Raw genomic sequence first — 26,230 nt, forward strand, 5'->3', positions numbered from 1 at the left:
TATTTTTGGGGGAGGTGCTATGTGGACAAAAAGTAATAGGGTGATAAATGTAACTATTTTGCTCGATAACAATAAATACAAAGATTTACAAAAAATGTTTTAATGGACAATTACTTTGCATTAGAGGCAGAGCTGTATACTATATTTTTTCCTGTGCCAAGTAAGACAACTGAGATGGTAGCCTATGATTATAAAAGTAAGCTATTTCACCTAACATATCCAGAGAATGCATGATGGATATTTTGATGTACAACCCGTCAAAATTGGATCCAGAATGATCAGATTTATTTTGGGCTCTTCAGAGAATTTGCCGGCATCTTTGTGCATATTGGCATGTAAGCTATGTTATGAGGAAGTGGGAACTCAAAACACTTATCTAGATTGCTAACTCTAAATATGATATTCTTGCCATATAGCCATGTATGCTAATTGGCCTATTCACTGCAAATGTTGCGCTCAACTCCGGGGATGCATCAAAACCATACTACAGCCTACTCTGGTTGTAAAGTGGTGCCATGAACTCAATATGAAGAGGTGAGAAATACATATATACTCGCAGAAAGATGTGACTCTCCTCTCTGTAACTAGAACACACGTTTTCCCGCAATTACATTTTGAGCAACGGTCATGCTTGTGCTTCTCAGAATGCATCTCTCCCGCCTCCGTGCACACAGTGGGGCGAGGGAGTGAGTCTCACATAGCAGCCGACATTGAAACCGGACAGGCAGATACCTTCATAGCAGGAATCAACATAATGCATAGGCTATTACTGTTGACCAAATAATGATTTTAGAACAATCACAGAAAATTACCGACATAAGCAAAATGCTTCAGTAAGAGAAAGGCCATGTCTGTCATTTTCGGTTTATCATCCCAGCTCTCTTCATCTAGATTTACTGTCAAGGAGGGCTGTCAAAGTGTACCACAGGAGAATGGGCAAACAAATCTATGATTGATATGTTATGCCCTTGCTTTGTGTAATGAGTGTGTCTGTGTATGGGTGAAATAAGGGATGTTTTTATGGGAGATGAGAATAAAGGACTTCTTGTTACAGGAACCTGTGTGTGCATCTATGTTTGCAGTATGTGTGTCAGTGGAGGCTGCTGAGGGGAGGACGGCTCATAATAATGGCTGGAATGGAGCGAAATGAATGGCATCAAATACATGGAAACCATGTGTTGGATGTATTTGATACCATTCCACTGACTCCGCTCCAGCCATTACCATGAGCCCGTCCTCCCCAATTAAGGTGCCACCAACCTCCTGTGGTGTGTGATAATGTCTGTGTGTGTGAAGTGACTGATGTGACAACCTGTAGGCAATGGTGTAACTTAGGCTAACTAAGTAAAAATACTTTGAAGTACTACTTAAGTATTTTTAGGGGTATCTCTACTTTACTTTTCAATTTATAGTTTGGACAACTTTTACTTTTACTCCACTACATTCCTAAACAAAATATGTACTTTTTACTCCCATACATTTTCCATGACACCCAAAAGTACTCGTTACATTTCAAATGCTCTGGCAAGACAGAAATATGGTCCAATTCATGCATCTATCAATATAATGTGTTGTCATCCCTACTGCCTCTAATCTGGCGGACTCACTAAACACAAATACTGCGTTTGGAGTGTGCCACTAGCTGTCCGTAAAACAAGAAAATCGTTATCTGGTTTGCTTAATATAAGGAATTTGATGTATAGCATTGACTTTTACTGAAGTATGACAATTAAGTACTTTTTTCCACCACTGTACCTAAGTACTTTGAGACTTTTACTCACATAGTATTTTACTGGGTGACTTTCACTTTTACTTCAGACATTTGCTATAACAAATGCACTATACAGAAATCGCTCCGCCATTTCCTGGTTACTAAAATTCTAATAGTTTGCCTAATTTCAGTTTATGTAACAAAATAACCAAGTATAGTGTAGAGAGTCATTGTACCATCTAAACCTCTGTGATATACCTTTTCCATAACAAAAAATATTGTATTTTCAGCTGTTTGAAGCTGGTGTACGAAACTGAAAGTAAAAGAAGCAAAAACTAAACTTAAGAACGGGAAGCATATAAATAGCGCACATAGAACAGATCTAGTGCTTCCTAGACTTGCTTTCAATGAGAATGAGAGATCTATAACTCACATTTCTATGTGAATTTGGTAGGGAATTGCCAGGGACCTCCTCATACGATATTATTACAATACTTAGGTGCCGATACGATATGTATTGCGATTCTCACGGTATTGCGATTCGATATTGTGATTTTATTGCGATTCAATGTTGCAAACATATTGCTCACTGTATGTCTGCTGCAGAGGGACAAGAGAGATCCATGAGAAAATGGGTTTTGAGCAGTCATGTAAATAAAAGTGCAGAAAACAAATTGGCTTCCTTTTTATAAAGAAGATGGAGAACAAGCTATGAAGGAAAACTACTGGAGTTTTGGTGCAGGTACAGCTAACTAGCGCAAAAAAATTGCGATATTATCAAAATGATATGATATTTCATAAAAAATTATATCCTGATATGTAACTGTATCGATTTCTTCCCCCCATCACTACTCTCCCTCCCCCTCTCTCATATATCCTATCTCTCCTTAGACCTGTTGTTCTGGCTGATACAGTCCTATACACTGTAGATAGGGCCAGTTGTTCTGGGTGATTTAGTCCTATACATAGACGAACCTTAGACTGCCATTGCAATGTGCCGGTGTGACCCATTCAGTCAACAACCTCTACAGTATGTGTAAGTAAAATAGTGTCTAGTGTGATAGGGCTGTCTAGTGTGATACCCAGTCCTTGCTGTAAGTACATGGCATGTTTTGTATATGCTTATGTGTGTGTGTTACCTACTGCTGTCCCTTAACCCTTTCTGTGTGTTCTTCCAGATGTATGGTCACTACACCCAGGAGCTGGGGGCATATGCTAAAGAAGAGGCAGTTCGCCTGAGGGAGGAGGGGGGGCGGAGGCCCCCAGTCACAGAACGCTCACGCTCCCTGGAACTCCTGGAGAACGAAAAGGGCCGAAGCGCTAAGTGTCGCAGTGAGTACTGAATCTATACTGACCACTCAAGCTGACCGTACTGTGACCAGACCGTATTCTCTGACCAGGTCTCTCGCTCTCTCTTACTGTGAAACAAGTCTCACTTCACATTAACTTTGCCAGATGTAGTTACATTGTTACGAACAAAATAAACTGGAGTGTATTGAAGGAGGGATTTGGGGGGAGAGTTTTGGAGTGTTTGTGCAGTCAGTGTGTGTGTGTGGATGTGTGTTTGCTAGCACAGTGTTTGTGGTGTGTGAGCCACCTCATTCTATGTACTGTTGATGGTGATAATAATGATTAATATGTTTGTTTTTGGTAGACTGAACAGCCTGATCACTAGAAATAGACGGCGAGTGTACAAAACATTATGAACACCTGCTCTTTCCATGACATAGACTGACCAGGGGAATCCAGGTGAAAGCTATGATCTCTTATTGATGTCACCTGTTACATTTTTGAGCCTTGAGAAAATTGAGACATGGATTGTGGTATGTGTGCCATTCAAAGGGTGAATGGGCAAGACAAAATATTTAAGTGCCTTTGGATGGGGTATGGTAGTAGGTGCCATGCCGCCTTGCCCAGGTGTACCGATGTGTGTCAAGAACTGCAACGCTGCTGGGTTTTTCACGCTCAACAGTTTCCTGTGTGTATCAAGAATGGTCCACCCCCCCAAGAAAGTTTGCCCAGCACTGGGTGCAAACTCGTGATGGTCGGAGCCAGAGCGCACTACTTAGACCAATGCGCCACCGCAGTTCACAATAATCTAGCAAGCCGTGAGAATACCTGATGATACAGCAGTGGATGGAAACAACTTGTTGTTTTTAATGATTTAGTTTTAGCCTTCCCCATGCCATAGCCCTAACCTTAACCACTCGGAATTCAAACCTAAACTTAACCCGTTGAGTTGTTTATTTTTTAACCCTGTAACCACGCAGAAGTAGTGGGTCAAAAATAGACATTCATCCATAATACGTTGAATTTCGAAGGGAAACTGAGATCTTGTTGTGACTGAAAGGGACATATCTACAGTGTACAGGGACACTATTTGTACTGGGACACAAAACAAGACACCACAACAGTCTAAATTCTGCAGGGGATTAAGTGTCACATGTTAAACTTGTTCCAGGTGATACATATGTGACATTCACATACAGTACATGTCCTTGGACAATCCGGTGTGTGTGTGTGTGTGTGTGTGCGCAAGTTAATGAGATAAGGACTAATAGAGCAGGACAGTTGATATGGAAAATTAGTTTACACTAAACACATACAAATTACACTACACACACAACCAAAAAAAGCACAGAACTCTCATATTTGTGTGTGTGTGTGTATGTGGTGTTTGTGTGTCAATTCGGTCCCAGATCCCAGCTCATTGCATGTGAATGGAATGCCCTCTACTGTTAATACCTGCTCATTGCACTTTATTTCTCTGCTCACTTCTGCTATAACGGCTCTAGAGTCGATATCCATGCCCCTGTGGAAATCTAATTAGCATGATATAAAAATCCCCATCAAAATCTGTCTATTGTTTTTTTTTGCAAGGGCTGCGTCTCAATCCACCGCATCAGCTAATGGTGGCCTTCCACAACTGTGGTGGAAAGTGGCCGAGCTACAGTGTTGTTGTGTCCAAAAGGTTTGGCCTACAAACTAGTACAGTGCCTTCTGAAAGTATTCAGACCCTTGGAACTTTTCCACATTTTGTTACGTTACAGCCTTATTCTAAAATGGATTTAAAAAATAATAATCCTCAGCAATCTACACACAAAACCCCATAATGACAAAGCGAAAACAGGTTTGTAGAAATGTTTGCAAATGTATTAAAAATAAAAAACAGACATACCTTATTTACATAAGTATTCAGGTCCTTTGCTCTGAGACTCGAAATTGAGCTCAGGTACATCCTGTTTCCAGTGATCATCCTTGAGATGTTTCTACAACTTGATTGGAGACATGATTTGGAAAGGCACACACCTGTCTATATAAGGTCCCACTGTTGACAGTGCATGTCAGAGCAAAAACCAAGCCATGAGGTCGAAAGAATTGTCCGTAGAGCTCCGAGACAGGATTGTGTCGAGTCACAGATCTGGGGAAGGGTACCAAAAAAATATATGCAGCATTTAAGGTCCCCAAGAACACAGTGGCCTCCATCATTCTTAAATGGAAGAAGTTTGGAACCACCAAGACTCTTCCTAGAGCTGGCCCGCCCGGCCAAACTGAGCAATCGGGGGAGAAGGGTGTCAGGGAGGTGAACAAGAACCAGATGGTCACTCTGACAGAGCTCTAGAGTTCCTCTGTGGAGATGGGAGAACCCTCCAGAAGGACAACCATCTCTGCAGCACTCCACCAATCAGGCCTTTATGGTAGAGTGACCAGACGGAAGCCACTCCTCAGTGAAAGGCACATGACAGCCCACTTGGAGTTTGCAAAAAGGCCCCTAAAGACTCTCAGACCATGAGAAACAAGATTCTCTGGTCTGATGAAACCAAGATAGATCTCTTTGCCCTGAATGCCAAGCGTCATGTCTGGAGGAAACCTGGCACCATCCCTACGGTGAAGCATGGTGGTGGCAGCATCATGCTGTGGGGATATTTTTCAGCGGCAGAGACTGGGAGACTAGTCAGGATCGAGGGAAAGATGGAAAGGAGCAAAGTACAGAGATATGCTTGATGAAAACCTGCTCCAGAGCGCTCAGGACCTCAGACTGGGGCGAAGGTTCACCTTCCAACAGGACGACGAACCTAAGCACACAGCCAAGACAACGCAGGAGTGGCTTCGGGACAAGTCTGTGAATGTTCTTGAGTGGCCCAGCCAGAGCTCGGACTTGAACCCAATCGAACATCTCTGGAGAGACTTGAAAATAGCTGTGCAGCGACGCTCCCCATCCAACCTGACAGAGCTTGAGGAGATCTGCAGACAAGAATGGGAGAAACTCCCCAAGTACAGGTGTGTCAAGCTTATAGCGTCATATCCAAGAAGACTTGAGGCTGTTATCGCTGCCAAAGGTGCTTCAACAAAGTACTGAGTAAAGGGTCTGAATACTTATGTAAATGTAATATTTCCGTAAAAAAAAAAATATATATATATTAACAAAGCTTTTGCTTTGTCATTATGGGTTGTTGTGTTGATGAGAAAAAATAATAAATGAATTTAGGAAAAAGGCTGTAACGTAACAAAATGTGGAAAAAGTCAAGGGGTCTGAATACTTTACGAGGACACTGTACAACTCTATGGAGAGATGAGACTCTCATGAACATGATGGTGTTTTCCGTGTTGCTACCACAAGCATCACGGGACTCATCTGAAGTCTGTACTGCCGATCTGCCAACTTCTGTCTGTAGCGACCAAACAGTTTGGGCTACACACTAATATGACCCCTCTGTGGAAAGGTGAGACTCTCACAAACACGTACATGTCAGTACATGTTTTGCTCTAGGATGCACACAAGCCTCACGAGACTCGTCTGAAGGTAGCCCTGTACCAGTTTAAAAAATGAATGAAAGTGTATATGGAAGTAGTTTAGGGCCAATTTTGTTTAGTTAAATATGGGTTCAAAAAAATACACAAATCTTGGTCTTTCTTATATCTCTCAGATATAGGACAGACATTTTAAAACAAACTTCCTTTAAATTTATTTTTGGACTATCTGTTTTTCCATGTATGAATATGTTATTCAATGCATTTTGTATGTACTAATAGCAGGCCAAATTCAATGTTTCATCAATGTTGTGTTACAGTCTGAATTCAAAATGGATGAAATTGATTATTTTTCTCACCCATCTACACACAATACCCCATAATGACAAAGTGAAAACATGTTTGTAGAAAATGTTGCACATTTATTGACAATGAAATACAGAAATATCTAATTTACATAAGTCAATACTTTGTAGAAGCACCGTTGGCAGCGATTACAGCTGTGAGTCTTTCTGAGTAAGTCTTTAAGAGCTTTCCACACCTGGATTGCGCAACATTTGCCCATTATTCTTTTCTAAATTATTCAAGTTCTGTAAAATTGGTTGTTGATCATTGCTAGACAATCATTTTCAGGTCTTGCCATAGATTTTCAAGCAGATTTAAGTCAAAACTGTAACTCGGCCACTCAGGAACATTCACCTTCTTCTTGGTAAGCAACACCCATTGTAGATTTGGCCTTGTGTTTTAGGTTATTGTCCTGCTGAAAGGTTAATTCATCTACCAGTGTCTGGTGGAAAGCAGACTGATCCAGGTTTTCCTCTCAGATTTTACCTGTGCTTAGCTCTATTCCGTTTCTTTTTTATCCTGAAAAACTCCCAAGTTCTTAACGATTACAAGCATACCCATAATACACTGCTCAAAAAAATAAATGGAACACTTAAACAACACAATGTAACTCCAAGTCAATCACACTTCTGTGAAATCAAACTGTCCACTTAGAAAGCAACACTGATTGACAATACATTTCACATGCTGTTGTGCAAATGGAATAGACAATTAGCAAGACACCCCCAATAAAGGACTGGTTTTGCAGGTGGTGACCACAGACCACTTCTCAGTTCCTGTGCTTCCTGGCTGATGTTTTGGTCACTTTTGAATGCTGGCGGTGCTTTCACTCTAGTGGTAGCATGAGACGGAGTCTACAACCCACACAAGTGGCTCAGGTAGTGCAGCTCATTCAGGATGGCACATCAATGCGAGCTGTGGCAAGAAGGTTTGCTGTGTCTGTCAGCGTAGTGTCCAGAGCATGGAGGCGCTACCAGGAGACAGGCCAGTACATCAGGAGACGTGGAGGAGGCCGTAGGAGGGCAACAACCCAGCAGCAGGACTGCTACCTCCGCCTTTGTGCAAGGTGGAGCAGGAGGAGCACTGCCAGAGCCCTGCAAAATGATCTCCAGCAGGCCACAAATGTGCATGTGTCTGCTCAAACGGTCAGAAACAGACTCCATGAGGGTGGTATGAGGGCCCGGCGTCCACAGGTGGGGGTTGTGCTTACAGCCCAACACCGTGCAGGACGTTTGGCATTTTCCAGAGAACACCAAGATTGGCAAATTCGCCACTGGCGCCCTGTGCTCTTCACAGATGAAAGCAGGTTCACACTGAGCACATGTGACAGATGTGACAGAGTCTGGAGACGCCGTGGAGAACGTTCTGCTGCCTGCAACATCCTCCAGCATAACCGGTTTGGCGGTGGGTCAGTCATGGTGTGGGGTGGCATTTCTTTGGGGGGCCGCACAGCCCTCCATGTGCTCGCCAGAGGTAGCCTGACTGCCATTAGGTACCGAGATGAGATCCTCAGACCCCTTGTGAGACCATATGCTGGTGCGGTTGGCCCTGGGTTCCTCCTAATGCAAGACAATGCTAGACCTCATGTGGCTGGAGTGTGTCAGCAGTTCCTGCAAGAGGAAGGCATTGATGCTATGGACTGGCCCGCCCGTTCCCCAGACCTGAATCCAATTGAGCTCATCTGGGACATCATGTCTCGCTCCATCCACCAACGCCACGTTGCACCACAAACTGTCCAGGAGTTGGCGGATGCTTTAGTCCAGGTCTGGGAGGAGATCCCTCAGGAGACCATCCGCCACCTCATCAGGAGCATGCCCAGGCGTTGTAGGGAGGTCATACAGGCACGTGGAGGCCACACACACTACTGAGCCTCATTTTGACTTATTTTAAGGACATTACATCATAGTTGGATCAGCCTGTAGTGTGGTTTTCCACTTTAATTTTGAGGGTGACTCTAAATCCAGACCTCCATGGGTTGATACATTTGATTTCCATTGATAATTTTTGTGTGATTTTGTTGTCAGCACATTCAACTATGTAAAGAAAAAAGTATTTAATAAGATTATTTCATTCATTCAGATCTAGGATGTGTTATTTTAGTGTTCCCTTTATTTTTTTGAGCAGTGTATGATACAGTCACCAGCATGCTTGAAAATATGGAGAGTGGTACTCAGTAATGTGTTGTATTGGATTTGCCCCAAACAACTTTGTATTCAGGACAAAAAGCCATATTTTTTGCAGTATTACTTTAGTGCCTTGTTATATATTTTTTTCTGTGTAGGCTTCTTTATTTTCGCTCTGTCAATTAGGTTAGTATTGTGGAGTAACTACAGTGTTGTTGATCCACCCTCAGTTTTTTCCTATCACAGCAATTAAACCCTGTAACTGCTTTAAAGTCACCTCATGATGAAATCCCTACACAATCCCTAAACGGTTTCCTTCCTTTATGGCAACTGAGTTAGGAAGGACACCTGTATCTTTGTAGTGACTGGGTTTATTGATACACCACCCAAGGTGTAATTAATAACTTTGCCATGCTCAAAGGGATATGTTGTGGAAATTCTACACAGGGACACTCAGTCAATCTTATTCTTTTGTATATTACCCCGTTTTCCTCCACTATTTGGATCTTGTCTCATCGCTGCAACTCCCCAATGGGCTCGGAGGCGAAGGTCGAGTCATGCATCCTCCGAAACATGACCCGCCAAAACGCACTTCTTAACACCCGCCCGCTTAACCCGGAAGCCAGCCGCACCAATGTGTCGGAGGAAACACCGTTCAACTGATGACCAAGGTCAGCCTGCAGGCACCCGGCCCGCCACAAGGAGTCGCTAGAGCATGATGAGCCAAGTAAAGCCACCCCGGCCAAACCCTCCACTAACCCAGACGACGCTGGGCAAATAGTGCTCCGCCCTATTGGACTCCCGATCATGGCCGGTTGTGATACAGCCCGGGATCGAACCCAAGTCTGTAGTGATGCCTCTAGCACTGCAATGCAGTGCCTTAGACCATGATATCATGATAAACCCTATTATTGAAAACAGAGTCCATGCAACTTATGTGACTTGTTTAGCACATTTTTACTCCTGAACATATTTAGGCTTGCCAAAACAAAGCGGTTGAATGCATTTCAGCTTTTCATTTTTTATTAATTTGTAAACATTTAAAAAAACATAATTCCACTTTGACATTATGGGTATTGTGTGTAGGCCAGTGACAAACAAATCTCAATATAATCAATTTTAAATTCAGGCTGTAACACAACAAACGTGCAAAAAGTCGAGGGGTGTGAATACTTTCTGAAGGCACTGTAGGTGCTTGTGTGTGTGCATGTACTGTAATGCTTTGCGACACAATCTCTTTCTCTTCCTTTCTCGTTCTGAATGTCACACACTGAAACCTTATTGTGATGGTGAATATCATCTGAAATACTTCAAGAGAAGGTGAGGAAGAAGTGTATGTGTGTGTGCATGTGTGTGTGTGCATGTGCGCGTGCATGTGTGTGTGTGTGTGCTTCTCAGCTCCCATCTCAGTGATTAGTTCCCAGTGTTGAGGCTGTATAGGGTTGACTCAGCTAAAGCTCTCTCTCAGCCTCCCTTCAACCTCTCACCACATCGCATGGACTAGGCTGTTTCCTCTCCCCTCACATCAGCCAGAATACAACATGCCTTTTCCCAACTGTGTGTGTGTGTGTGTGTGTGTGTTTCTAATGAAGGCTGACAGGGAAAAGATTCACCCATGTGTAACACTGACTCCTCTACTTAAGCAATAACGCACAAGATGCAGTGCTGTAACATGAGGTAAATGTCACAGGTAAATGTCGTAAATGGCCGGTCAACCCATTTACCTGTGACTGTATTCATGATACAGCACTGGCTCGCGTGCCTAATTGCTTTTATCAAACTGTTACCAACATATTAAAATAACAATGAATTACATATTTTCATTAAAACGTTATTTTGAAAAGTCCATTTATATAATTTCATTTTTCCACCTGAAGATATATTCCGGACAAAAATCTGGTTGTTAGTTATTTTGGTCATGTTGCTACAGACGCCACCTAGTCGTTAATCATTTTTGCATAGTTGCTATGCAAAACGTCTGGTCGTCCGTTCTAAACAAAATGGTTGCTATGCAGGCTGGATAAAGTTCTTGTCACTTGCTAGCTAGCCAACTTCAGCTAACGCAGTCACATCAAACATTGAACCTGGAATTACAGTACACTAGCTGCATTTTCGTTTTTTTTTTTTTCTATTGTCATTTACATGAATATGTCCATGATAATGACGTTGATCCGTGATTTCGACTAGCTCAGAAAAAGTTGGCTCCTTTTGTCTGGGCACCTTTCACTCTATGGATGGTACTACAGAGATCAAAATTCAAAAGTGAAACATTGTTTCCGAGGTCAGACAGGCAGACAGCAAGGCTTATATTAACCCCTGCCGTACCTAACTAAATGCTAGGCTGAAAGCAAGGGGAAATAATGTGTGAGTTGATATTTGGAATTGGAATGGACATTTGGTTTAAATTATTTTTGAATTAACTGGAATTGAAATGGAATCGACCCCAACCCTGACACACACCTTTTTTTAACATGAATTTTCAGGACTTTTTGGGGAGTGCAAATTTTTTTCAAAATCCCTAACCCTAACTCCTAACCTTAAAACTAACCTTAATCCTAACCTTAACCCCAAACCCTAAACCTAACCCTTAACCCTAAAATAACATTTGAACAAATTCAGGACATGATAAAAGCGAGCCAATGCTAACTAGTGTTAGTGCAATGACTGAATGCGAGCATATACCCATAGACTTTCAGTCATTGTTCTAACGCTAGTTAACATTGGCTCATAAAACTACATTTAACATCCTTCATACTGGACACAGAGACATACAAATGGTATCCACATATTCACCTGACTCTGGGGAAGTAGATAAAGAGCCTCATTGCCAAAATTCCAAAGTATCCCTTTAATGATATACACCCCCATCCACGTCATCAACATTACAACCTGTTCCCCTATACAATAGGACACACAGGCCGTACTATAGAGAAGAAGGAAAGTGGAGAGACAGAAATGGGGAGAGTAATAATACTTTAGATGAGAAGTAAAAGAGAGAGAGAGAGAGGAAGAGGGGGATACAGAAAGAAGAGGATTTATTTTATACTTTTTTTATATTCTCCCTTTCATCTGACAGAATCTTGTACTGTGGTAAAGTAGCATTAGTGTGGTTTAGTACATTGGTGAGATGAGAGAAGACTGAATAAGATGACAGGGGGGCAGAACAGGACTAATGTTAGGACAGTGGAGGGAAACAGGGGAAGAACTGGTAGAGTCAGTGTGTGTGTGTGTGTGTGTGTGTGTGTGTGTGTGTGTGTGTGTGTGTGTGTGTGTGTGTTTGTGTGTGTCTGTAGGGGGGGGGGGGGGGGGGGGGTTAGAGGAGAGGACGGGAGACAGAGCAAAACATCCCTGTGTAAAATGATACTAGTCTGTGCAAAAGTTAACTCTGAAAAATGGTGAGGGGGTTACAATGTATGGTGGGTATGTGTGGTCCTGACTCCAAGGTGGGTGACGTAGTTTTAACAATGTCTCTCCTCAGTCTGTAAGATGTGTTGGTTTGTTTCTATTGTAGTTCTGACTGACTTGACTGACTAGTACTGTACTAGTAACAGTGGTGTTGTTGTCTAACAGTGTGCACCTGTATCTCTCTTCCCTCCAGTCTGTACGGTGCGCTGTCAGAAGTTCCTCATCTCTTGTGTTGGTGAAGACTGGATCTTCCTCATCCTCCTGGGTCTATCCATGGGTCTGCTCAGCTGGGTGGTCGACATCGGTATCGGCATCTGTCTACAATGTAAGAGAGGGAGGTAGGGAGTTGGGGAGGGAAGGAGAGGTAGACTCCTTGGTCTACTCATGGCTCTGGTCAGCTGGGTGAGGGAGGATGGGATAGCGAGAGGAGAGAGGGATGGTGGGAGAGGATGCAGGGAAGCCAAAAGGTGCACAGACTACTTAGACCCCATGGTGTGTGTAAGCACATTGTCAGTGTCCTCCCTTTAGGTTTGAATGTATCTTTTGTGTGCCTTCGGAAAGTATTCAGACCCCTTGACTTTTTTCATATTTTGTTATGTTACAGCCTTATTATAAAATTGATTAAATAAAAAAAAATCCTCAGCAATCTACACACAATACCCCATAAGGACAAAGCGAAAACAGGTTTTTAGAAAACTTTGCCAAATGTATTACATATAAAAAACAGAAATACCTTATTTATATAAGTATTAAGACCCTTTGCCATGAGATTCAAAATTGAGCTCAGGTGCATCCTGTTTCCATTGATCATCCTTGAGATGTTTCTACAACTTGATTGGAGTCCACCTGTAGTAAATTCAATTGATTGGACATGATTTGGAAAGGCACACACCTGTCTATATAATGTCCCATAGTTGACAGTGCATGTCAGAGAAAAAAACCAAGCCATGAGGTTGAAGGAATTGTCTGTAGAGCTCCGAGACAGCATTGTGTCGAGGCACAGATCTGGGGAAGGGTACCAAAAAATGTCTGCAGCATTGAAGGTCCCCAAGAACACGGTGGCCTCCATCATTCTTAAATGGAAGAAGTTTGGAACCACCAAGACTCTTCTTGAGCTGGCTGCTCGGCCAAACTGAGCAATCGGGGGAGAAGGGCCTTGGTCAGGGAGGTGACCAAGAACCCGATGGTCACTCTGACAGAGCTCTAGAGTTCCTCTGTGGAGATGGGAGAACCTTCCAGAAAGACAACCATCTCTGCAGCACTCCACCAATCAGGCCTTTATGGTAGAGTGGCCAGACGGAAGCCACTCCTCAGTAAAAGGCACATGACAGCCCGCTTGGAGTTTGCCGAAAGGCCCCAAAGACTCTCAGACCATGAGAAACAAGATTCTCTGGTCTGATGAAACCAAGATTGAACTCTTTGGCCTGTATGCCAATCGCTACGTCTGGAGGAAACCTGGCACCATCCCTACGGTGAAGCATGGTGGTGGCAGCATCATGCTGTGGGGATGTTTTTCAGTGGCAGGGTCTAGGAGACTAGTCAGGATCGAGGCAAAGTTGAACTGAGCGAAGTACAGAGAGATCCTTGATGAAAACCTGCTCCAGAGCGCTCAGGTCCTCATACTGGGGGCGAAGGTTCACCTTCCAACAGGACAACGACCCTAAGCACACAGCCAAACAACACAGGAGTGGCTTTGGGACAAGTCTCTGAATGTCCTTGAGGGGCCCAGGCAGAGCCCGGACTTGAACCCGATCGAACATCTCTGGAGAGACCTGAAAATAGCTGTGCAGCAACGCTCCCCATCCAACCTAACAGAGCTTTAGAGGATCTGCAGAGAAGAATGGGAGAAACTCCCCAAATACAGGTGTGCCAAGCTTGTAGCGTCATACCCAAGAAGACTCGATACTGTAATCACTGCCAAAGGTCCTTCAACAAAGTACTGAGTAAAGGGTCTGAATACTTATGTAAATGTGATATTTCAGTTTTTATTTTCAATAAATTAGCAAAAAAGTCTAAAAACCTGTTTTTGCTTTGTCATTATGGGGTATTGTGTGTAGATTGATGAGGTGAAAAAAACAATTTAATCAATTTTAGAATAAGGCTGTAACGTAACAAAATGTGGAAAAAGTCAAGGAGTCTGAATACTTTCCGAAGGCGCTGTATATCTTGTCAAGGTGGAAGTCTTCTATCTCGACACAGACAAACTGTTCAACTTTTATAACTGGATACATGATGTCTAACCACCTGTCCAAGTACATCACTGGGACCATGCTCCCACCCATCCACGATCAACTCAAAATGGTGCCTGAGGAAGGCCCACAGCATCATCAAAGACCCCGCACACCCCAGCCACGAGCTGTTCACTCTCTTACTGCCGGGCAGACTGTATCAGAGCATGAGGTCTGATACCAACAGGCTCAGAGACAGTTTCTATCTACAAGCCATCAGACTGTTGAACACTTTAACTGGACTGGCCACCTGTTGTGATTCTCTGCACCTTCGCACACATGCACTCACTCACTCATGCACAAACCCACACAGACACACACACACACACAGACACACACACACACACACACACACACACACACACACACACAAACATACACACACATACACACACCAGTGCTTTTACCAGACTCTTATTATGATTGCTAAATACTGCACAATTTAAACACTTGCCGCCTTTTTTATTTATTTATTTATTTTTATTTTATTTTACCTTTATTTAACTAGGCAAGTCAGTTAAGAACAAATTCTTATTTACAATGACGGCCTACACCGGCCAAACCCGGACGACGCTGGGCCAATTGTGCGCCGCCCTATGGGACTCCCAATCACAGCCGGTTGTGATACAGCCTGGAATCGAACCAGGGGGTCTGTAGTGACGCCTCAAGCACTGAGATGCAGTGCCTTAGACCACTGCGCCTTCCCCAAAACACATGTAAAATGGGACTATAAATTGTGCCGTCCTGTATTATACTTATGCTAAAATATTTATTATATTCTACTGAGCCATTTAGTTTATGTTCGTATTCTTATCTTTTATTATTTCTTATTGTTGTTGCATTGTCGAGAAGGATCCTGCAAGTATGCATTTCGTTGGACGGTGTATACCATGTGTACCCTGTAAAACTTGAAACTTGAAACACTGTTCCTTTGTCTGAATCATTTAATCTGACACCACTCCTGCATGCAGCTAAAGAAGACATTAAGCTACACTCCATATAGTCTCAGACACTGGGGCTTACGCACACCCCCCCCTCAAACCAGGGTGTGTGTTCATGATGAGCTGCAGTGCAGATGGCTGTCTCCCTGAGCTGCATGCAGGTGTGTGTCTTTTTCTGCCATTAGAAAACCCTCCTCTGATTTTTTTATCCTGTCATCAGTCAAACACACATTTACACACATTGCTGCGGTATTGTGTGTGTGTGTGTGTGTATGTGTGTGTGTATGTGTGTGTGTGTGTCAGGCGGGAGACGGGAGACGGGTGCACGTGGAGAAAGTGAAGAGAGAGTAATCTGGAAGCAAGATGCTCATATTGACAAATCCTCTTATCCCCTTTCTCCTCACACAGACACACACACACACACATGCACACACACACACACACACACACACACACACACACACACACACACACACACATGCACACACACACACGCACATGCACACACACTTACTCGTAAGTAATCCTTTTGTCTGTTTCAGTTGAAGCATGACTTTGGACGTACTTTTACTTTATGATTGACATCAAGTTGATATTGGTGTGTGTGTGTGTGCGTGTGTGTGTGTATGTTTGTGTGTCCACAGCACAGAAGTGGATGTACGTGAGCCTGGAGAGTAATGTGTTTCTCCAGTACCTGGCCTGGGTCTCCTACCCTGTGCTGCTCATCACCTTCTCAGCTGGCTTCACACAGATACTGGCCCCACAGGCTGCAGGTAAGACACACACTCACACACACACACACACACACATATACTGACCATAGCATACCCACACTAACCCCCTCTCCCCCTCCCTCTCTAGGTTCAGGTATCCCAGAGATAAAGACCATTCTGAGGGGTGTAGTGCTGAAAGAATACCTCACCTTTAAAACCTTTGTGGCCAAAGTCATCGGCCTCATCTGTTCCCTGGGCAGTGGCATGCCTCTGGGCAAGGAGGTAACACACACACACACTCTCTACACACACACACTCTCTACATTTACATTTACATTTTAGTCTCTACACACAGTACACACACACACACACACTCTCTATACACACAGTACACGTACACACACGCTCTACACACAGTATACACACACACACTCTCTACACACAGTACACACACACACACACACACACACACACACACACACACACACACACACACACACACACACACACACACACACACACACACACACACACACACACACACACACACACACACACACACGTACACACACACACACATACACTCTACACACAGTACACACACACACTCTACACACAGTACACACACACACACACTCTTCTCACAGTCAGGCTTGTGCGGGTGTTGGTAGTATTCACATCTTGTGTGGGTAGTTGTCACATGTTGCTGCCAGTACAGTCTGTTCCAGTAGTTATGCAGACACACATTCCATTTGACAGCCAGAAGATGCAATCTGGCTTGAAGACTCCTAAAATCAATCAATATATATGTGATTCATAGGACAAGGGGTTCTGACAGTGAAGCACACACACAGAGGGTTGTGGTTACACGTGTCATGTGTCCCTGTCATACAGTCACACACGTTGCACTTAGGCCACCCTGCAGGTCACAGTGGAGAGAGAGGACAGGGGAGGGGGATAAGGAAGGAGGACAGGGGAGGGGGATAAGGAAGGAGGATAGGGGAGGGGGATAAGGAAGGAGGACAGGGGAGGGGGATAAGGGAGGAGGACAGGGGAGGGGGATAAGGAAGGAGGACAGGGGAGTGGGATAAGGGAGGAGGACAGGGGAGGGGGATAAGGAAGGAGGACAGGGGAGGGGGATAAGGGAGGAGGACAGGGGAGGGGGATAAGGAAGGAGGATAGGGGAGGGGGATAAGGAAGGAGGACAGGGGAGGGGGATAAGGGAGGAGGACAGGGGAGGGGGATAAGGAAGGAGGACAGGGGAGGGGGATAAGGGAGGAGGACAGGGGAGGGGGATAAGGGAGGAGGAGAGGAGAGGGGGTAAGGGAGGAGGACAGGGTAGGGGGATAAGTGAGGAGGAGAGGAGAGGAGGGGATGGTAGAGGGAAAGAAAATGAGATAATTTTAATCTGCTGAGGAAGGTCTTGAAAAATCAGAGATTAGTCAACGATACACTGGAGGAGAGAAGAGGTATAGGAACACACATGTTTCTGAGAAGAGTGTGTGTCTGTGTGTGTGTACATGTGAGATGTGTGTGCGAGCATTAGTTATACTGTATCAGACAATTAATGCATTAAACCAATTGCATTCACAGGTGAACCTGCTCTCCTGAGAGGGATAGGATGATTGTGCTTGGGTTAAATTAACATCAAAAATATTACAGTGCACATAGGGTGCATCCTCCCCCAGCTTCTCTCCCTCTAGACATTAACACTTCAGCTCCATTTAAAGTTTTCTACTCCGCTCAGCTCTGTTTTGGCATCAATTACAGATGCTCAGCATTGACTTCAGCAGCAGGGTTCAGGCTATGAATGAAAGTGAAAACAGTGAGGGAAACATTTTTACATTTGATAGTTTAGTCATTTATCAGACGCTCTTATTCAGGGAGACTTACAGTAAGTAGTGAGTGCATACATTTTGGATCTAAAAAGAATGGAGACCTCTCCCTCCTTTCCGAGTGTTTGAAAGGTGGAGAGAGAGACACAGAGAGAGAGGTCATAAATTAGTGTGAAAACAGGGAGGGAAACAGAGGTAAAGAAAGAGATTGGACACCTTTCCTCCTCTCTGAGATTTAAAAAACATGGAGAGAGAGAGAGAGAGAGGACCCCCGCAGAGAGGACCTACATCCAGACCACAGCACCATCAGCCACATCTACACTCCCCCCCAAGTCAACCATGCCCACACCCCATTTAGGCCCCCTCAGATCAGACCTATGCCCCTCCTACCCACCCCAAGCCCCCCACTCCCACAAAGAGGGCCTCAACATGAAAGTCACACATATGCCCAGGCCGTGAGCAGGCAAACAGGCCCAACACCCACTCTTACACTAGCCCAAGCCAATGGCATGTACCAGATGCTCAGCAGGCTCTGCTCACAATTACTGGCCTGAGGCCAAACTATACAACCAACAACATTAGACACTTTATGGAACACAAAGCCTTCACTATTTCATCCTGGAATATCCAAGGCCTGAGGTCATCTGCCTTTGGCCTAAAGAGCAGGAATCTGGACTTCACCAAAGAAATCGGAAATACAGACATTGTCATCCTACAAGAAACATGGTATAGAGGAGACGGACCCACTGGTTGCCCTCTAGGTTACAGAGAGCTGGTAGTCCCATCCACCAAACTACCAGGTGTGAAACAGGGAAGGGACTCAGGGGGTATGCTAATTTGGTAGACCTAACTCACTCTATTAAATTAATCAAAACAGGAACATTTTACATTTGGTTAGAAATTCAAAAGGAAATGATCTCAACAGAGAAAAATGTCCTCCTGTGTGCTACCTATATCCCCCCTGTAGAATCCCCATACTTTAATGAAGACAGCTTCTCCATCCTGGAGGGGGAAGACTGTGGCGACCTAAATGCCAGAGCTGGACAAGAACCTGACACCCTCAGCACACAGGGGGACAAACACCTACCTGGAGGTGACAGCATTCCTTCCCCCATATGCCCCCCTAGGCACAAATATGACAACATAACCAACAAGAACGGGTCACGACTCCTGCAGCTCTGTCGCACACTGGGTATGTACATAGTCAATAGTAGGCTTCGAGGGGACTCCTATGGTAGGTACACCTATAGCTCATCTCTTGGCAGTAGTACTGTAGACTACTTTATCACTGACCTCAACCCAGAGTCTCTCAGAGCGTTCACAGTCAGCCCACTGACACCCCTATCAGACCACAGCAAAATCACAGTCTACATGAACAGAGCAATACTCAATCATGAGGCATCAAAGCCAAAGGAACTGAATAATATTAAGAAATGCTATAGATGGAAGGAAAGTAGTGTTGAAACCTACCAAAAAACAATTAGGCAACAACAAATTAAATCCATTCTAGACAACTTCCCGGACAAAACGTTCCAGTATATTTGACCTCTCAGCTTCACTATCAAATCTATCAAATCTAAAAATCCATAACAGAAAACCGAAGAAAAGTAACAACAGTGATAAATGGTTTGATGAAGAATGCAAAAACCTAAGAAAGAAATTGAGAAACCTATCCAACCAAAAACATAGAGACCCAGAAAACCTGAGCCTATGGTGAATCACTAAAACAATACTGAAATACACTACGGAAAAAGAAGGAGCAGCATGTCAGAAATCAGCTCAATGTAATTGAAGAATCCATAGACTCTAACCACTTCTGGGAAAATTGGAAAACACTAAACAAACAACAACATGAAGAGCTGTCTATCCAAAACGGAGATGTATGGGTAAACCACTTCTCCAATATTTTTTGGCCCTATTACAGAGAACAAACAGCAAAAAAATATACATGATCAAATGCAAATCTTAGAATCAACTATTAAAGACTTCCAGAACCCACTGGATTCTCCAATTACATTGAATGAACTACAGGACAAAATACAAACCCTCCAACCCAAAAAGGCCTGTGGTGTTGATGGTATCCTCAATGAAATGATCAAATATACAGACCACAAATTTCAATTAGCTATACTTAAACTCTTTAACATCATCCTTAGCTCTGGCATCTTCCCCAATATTTGGAACCAAGGATTGATCACCCCAATCCACAAAAGTGGAGACAAATTTGACCCCAATAACTACTATGGGATATGTGTCAACAGCAACCTTGGGAAAATCCTCTGCATTATCATTAACAGCAGACTAGTTCATTTCCTCAGTGAAAACAATGTACTGAGCAAATGTCAAATTGGCTTTTTACCAAATTACCGTACGACAGACCACGTATTCACCCTGCACACCCTAATTGACAAACAAACAAACCAAAACAAAGGCAAAGTCTTCTCATGCTTTGTTGATTTCAAAAAAGCTTTTGACTCAATTTGGCATGAGGGTCTGCTATACAAATTGATGGCAGTGGGGTTTGGGGAAAAACATATGACATTATAAAATCCATGTACACAAACAACAAGTGTGCGGTTAAAATTGGCAAAAAACACACACATTTCTTTCGACAGGGCCGTGGGGTGAGACAGGGCTGCAGTTTAAGCCCCACCCTCTTCACATATATATCAACGAATTGGCGAGGGCACTAGAACAGTCTGCAGCACCCGGCCTCACCCTACTAGAATCTGATGTCAAATGTCTACTGTTTGCTGATGATCTGGTGCTTCTGTCACCAACCAAGGAGGGCCTACAGCAGCACCTATATCTTCTGCACAGATTCTGTCAGACCTGGGCCCTGACAGTAAATCTCAGTAAGACAAAAATAATGGTGTTCCAAAAAAGGTCCAGTTGCCAGGACCACAAATACAAATTCCATCTAGACACCGTTGCCCTAGAGCACACAAATAACTATACATACCTCTGCCTAAACATCAGCGCCACAGGTAACTTCCACAAAGCTGTGAACGATCTGAGAGACAAGGCAAGAAGGGCCTTCTATGCCATCAAAAGGAACATAAAATTTGACATACAAATTAGGATCTGGCTAAAAATACTTGAATCAGTTATAGAACCCATTGCCCTTTATGGCTGTGAGGTCTGGGGTCCGCTCACCAACCAAGAATTCTCAAAATGGGACAAACACCAAATTGAGACTCTGCATGCAGAATTCTGCAAAAACATCCTCCGTGTACAACGTAAAACACCAAATAATGCATGCAGAGCAGAATTAGGCCAAAACCCGCTAATTATCAAAATCCAGAAAAGAGCCGTTAAATTCTATAACCACTTAAAAGGAAGCGATTCCCAAACCTTCCATAACAAAGCCATCACCTACAGAGAGATGAACTTGGAGAAGAGTCCCTAAGTAAGCTGGTCCTGGGGCTCTGTTCACAAACACAAACAGACCTCACAGAGCCCCAGGACAACAACAACAACAACAACACAATTAGACCCAACCAAATCATGAGAAAACAAAAAGAGAATCACTTGACACATTGGAAAGAACAAACAAAAAAACAGAGCAAACTAGAATGCTATTTGGCCCTAAACAGAGAGTACACAGTGGCAGAATACCTGACCACTGTGACTGACCCAAACTTAAGGAAAGCTTTGACTATGTACAGACTCAGTGAGCATAGCCTTGCTATTGAGAAAGGCCGCACGTAGGCAGACCTGGCTCTCAAGAGAAGACAGGCTATGTGCACACTGCCCACAAAATGAGGTGGAAACTGAGCTGCACTTCCTAACCTCCTGCCAAATTTATGACCATATTAGAGACACATATTTCCCTCAGATTACAGCAATCCACAAAGAATTCGAAAACAAACCCAATTTTGATAAACTCCCTTATCTACTGGGTGAAAAACCACAGTGTGCCATCACAGCAGCAAGATTTGTGACCTGTTGCCACAAGAAAAGGGCAACCAGTGAAGAACAAACACCATTGTAAATACAACCCATATTTATGTTTATTTATTTTCCCATTTGTACTTTAACTATTTGCACATTGTTACAACACTGTATATATACATAATATGACATTTTAAATGTCTTTATTGTTTTGGAACTTCTGAGTGTAATGTTTACTGTTAATATTTATTGTTTATTTCACTTTTGTTTACTATCTACTTCACTTGCTTTGGCAATGTTAACATACGTTTCCCATGCCAATAAAGCCCTTACATTGAAATTGAAATTGAATTGAATTGAGAGAGAGAGAGAGAGAGAGAGAAGAGAGAGAGAGAGAGAGAGAGAGAGAGAGAGAGAGAGAGAGAGAGAGAGAGAGAGAGAGAGAGAGAGAGAGAGAGAGAGAGAGAGAGAGAGACTAGTTGTATTGGGGAGATGTTTAGCTTCTCAACACCAGGAGTAGGTTAGTCTGCTGGGGGGTGTCACACTACATTGACCCTTTTGGCAAAATTTGACTCGTTTTTATTCAGTATGAGTGAAACTGAAGTTAAAGTGTGATGTGTTTTTTTTTATACCAAGTGTTTTAGGAAATCATTCACAAGTCATTCTCTCTCCCTCTCTAGAGTCCGTTTGTTCACATTGCCAGTCTGGGTGCTGCACTCCTCTGCAAGTTCATGTCTCTGTTTGGAGGAATATATGAGGTAAACCACACCTGGACACACACACACAAGTTACCACATTGTTACACTATACTTGCCTCTGTTGCTATTTCACTTCCATACCCTAACTTTTTTCACGGTACTCTTCCTTATACACCTCACATTTAAACCACAGTACCAACCACAGTATATCTTATCACTATATCTATCCATCATCTAGTGTAGCCACTGATCATGCAGTCAAACCAACTCCACTATGGTTGAGATACCATAGTAATTCACTGAACAGACTGCTCTCTCCCTAATGACAGAAATGTAGGTTAGTTGTGTGTGCTTGCGTGTGTGTTTTTGAAGGGACGGCGGCCGGGGGCCTATGACAGTTTGTGGTCGCGCATGCCGATTGGTTTTGGCACTAAAGCTTTTGTTTGCGATTCCACATTAATTACTCTTCCATCCATGCATTTGTTCATTCAAATATTACCTACAAAGTGATCATGTTTAGGAATAAACACTTTTGCGCTCAAGCTAATTGGAGAGGGGTTCTTCATATTTCCTTGTTGTGACAGGCAAACGGAGGTGCGTTGGAGAGCGCAATTTTTTAACTGTTCATGCCAACCTGTTGATGTGAAATTGTATATTCCTTGGTGAAATGCATTAGCCCAACCTTCCCCTGTCACAATAGCTATGACAGGGGTAGGTTGGGCTATACTCAGTTGGTAGAGCATGGCGTTTGCAACTTCAGGGTTGTGGGTTCGATTCCCACGGGGGGGCCAGTATGAAAAAATAAAAATAATGTATGCACTAACTGTAAGTCGCTCTGGATAAGAGCGTCTGCTAAATTACGAAAAAATAATAATAATTGAAAACTGATTGGGGCATAGTTACTTTGATCATGTCCTGTGTGTTTCTGAGTAATGTGTGTGTGTGTGTTTGTGCGTGCCTATGCGTGTATGTGTTAGGGCTGCTGTTCAGTATTGAGGCATGCTAATTGCTATCAGTCATTACTGAGGCCTGCCCTGGGGGAGGTCAGTGGGCTGACTTATTGATTTAAATCCAGTTACAATTGCTCTTCGTCCTGTTTATTATTTTGTAAATAATGTAGTAGCCTACTTTTGGTGCTTATTTATTTCCCATTTTTGCACATAAAAGCCCTTGCCTTGGACAGAAAAACGTAACATCTTTGTCTGCCTCCTTCTACACTGCTAGTCCTACATCCATCCTGACAACGGCCTAGCCTACCTCACAGGCTGTGTGTGTGTGTGTGTGTGTGTGTGTATGTGTGTGTGTATGTGTGTGTCTGTAAATGTAAACACACCTCTCCCTATGTGTTTACAGAATGAGTCGAGGAACATTGAGCTGTTGTCAGTTGCCTGCGCTGTGGGGGTGAGCTGTGTTTTCGCTGCCCCTGTAGGAGGTGAGCAGCACCAACATAACACTCACTGAATGATACACTGGCTGGTTCGGAGATTGTAAGGTTTACTCCACTGCGCCACTCTCCCGAGTGGCGCGGTGGTCTAAGGCACTGCATCGCAGTGCTAGCTGTGCCACTAGAGATCCTGGTTCGAATCCAGGCTCTGTCGTAGCCGGCCGCGACCGGGAGACCCATGGGGCGGCGCACAATTGGCCCAGCGTCGTCCAGGGTAGGGGAGGGAATGGCCGGTAGGGATGTAGCTCAGTTGCAACGTCAGGGTTGTGGGTTCGATTCCCACGGGGGGCCAGTATGAAAAAATAAAAATAATGTATGCACTAACTGTAAGTCGCTCTGGATAAGAGCGTCTGCTAAATTACGAAAAAAAAAAAAATTGAAAACTGATTGGGGCATAGTTACTTTGATCATGTCCTGTGTGTTTCTGAGTAATGTGTGTGTGTGTGTTTGTGCGTGTGTATGTGTGTGTGCCTATGCGTGTATGTGTTAGGGCTGCTGTTCAGTATTGAGGCAATGTCTACGTTCTTCGCTGTGAGGAACTACTGGAGAGGGTTCTTCGCAGCTACAGTCACTGCCTTCATGTACAGAATCCTGGCCGTGTGGAACAGAGAAGAGGGTAAGACAGGTCATTCCCAGAACATTAGCTAAGATTCTCATTAAGTTATAGTTAGGGTTTTATCTAACATTAGGATGAGAAAACATTCCAATAATGTTTTTGATAACCAAATGTTAATTTTTTAAAAATATGTTTTAAATGAAATATCCTTGGAATTTTCTCATAACGTTCACTAAAATGTTGTGCACAACATCTGTAACAACCACCGCAGAACATTCCCCAAACGTTCTCATTAGGTTTCCAGGTAATGTAATAACACAATGTACAAGTAATGCTTTTAGAACGTACTGCCACAGCAAAATGTGAGAGCAATAGAAATGGTTCTGAGAATATATTACGGGAACGTTCTGCTAATGTTGAAGGAGATGTTATTAAAAACATGCATAACAACAAGCAGGGAATATTCCCACAATGCTTTCATGAAGTTACAGTGTGACATTATGACATGATTATTCCAATAACATGACTGGAATATTTCGCTAACATTAATGGATATCCGAGACACCTATCCAGGCATAGGATCTTAATTTGACCAGTTTCTCACAGCAGAAAAAAAAACTGTGGATTATAATTAATGGACATTTTGGTATGGGTTGATACATTTTGCATTAGGGAAAATCAAGTCTGACGTTTTAAAGTGGAAACTTTAGAAGCATTTTTAAACCTTGAATACACTACATGTTTTCATTTCCTGCAGTGCAGGCAAATTTCTCCTGCAACAGGGTGGTCAAATTAAGATCCTGTATAAGCCTAACAACCAATGATGTGTATTGATAACAACAAACAGCCCAGCAAACCGGGAACATTCCCAGAACATTAGCTAACATTCCCATTAAGTTCTAGTTAGGGTTTGAGCTAACATTAGGATGATAACGTCCCACAAACATTCAAATAATATTTTTGATTACCAAATATTTTTTTCTTAGAAAATGTTTGAAATTAAATATTATTGGAATGTTCTCCTAACAGTCACTAAAATGTTGTTCACAACATCTGTAAAAACTATCACAGAACATTTTCCTAAGGTTCTCGTGAGGTTGCCAGGTTATGTAATAACACAATGTTCCGGTAATATTCTTAGAACATACTGCCGCAACAAAATGTGGGAGCAATAGAAGTGGTTCTGAGGAAACATTAAAGGAACGTTCTGCTAATGTTGATGGATATGTTATTCAAAGCACCCATAACAACAAGCAGGGAATATTCCTACAATGGTATCATAAAGTTATAGTGTGACATTATGACATGATGGTTCAAATAATGTTCCCTGAACATACTTCAGCAACAAAATGTTGGAGAAATATAAGTTGTTCTAAAAAAAACATTCCAAGAATATTCAGTTAATGTTGATGGAGACATTGCTACTTACACCTATAACAACAAACAAGAAACATTCCTGCGAGACTCTTATGCAATTATTCTGTAAGGTTATGACATGATGATCCAGAATTGTTCTAAAAACAAACTTCAACGATAATGGAAGTATTTCTGAAAACATTGCTACAATGTTCTGCTTACAGTGCAT

At 43.1% G+C, this 26,230-nt stretch overlaps 1 protein-coding gene across 1 annotated transcript in view; it reads left to right on the forward strand.

Moving 5' to 3' along the window:
- The window catches only part of LOC311105612 (chloride channel protein 2-like), a gene marked incomplete at both ends in the record, with an annotated part of 74,099 nt that overhangs the window by 3,284 nt on the left and 44,585 nt on the right, over positions 1-26,230 (forward strand). Inside the window, 7 exons of the mRNA XM_084147813.1 lie at positions 2,890-3,043; positions 12,530-12,661; positions 16,150-16,278; positions 16,367-16,500; positions 22,628-22,705; positions 23,999-24,077; positions 24,580-24,705. Of these exons, the coding sequence (XP_084003939.1) occupies positions 2,890-3,043; positions 12,530-12,661; positions 16,150-16,278; positions 16,367-16,500; positions 22,628-22,705; positions 23,999-24,077; positions 24,580-24,705 (832 nt within the window). The remainder of the gene's footprint in view (positions 1-2,889; positions 3,044-12,529; positions 12,662-16,149; positions 16,279-16,366; positions 16,501-22,627; positions 22,706-23,998; positions 24,078-24,579; positions 24,706-26,230) is intronic.

The sequence above is a fragment of the Coregonus lavaretus genome, assembly GCF_964263955.1.
Source record: "Coregonus lavaretus genome assembly, chromosome: 30".
In the NCBI taxonomy this organism is placed as follows: Eukaryota; Metazoa; Chordata; class Actinopteri; order Salmoniformes; family Salmonidae; genus Coregonus; species Coregonus lavaretus.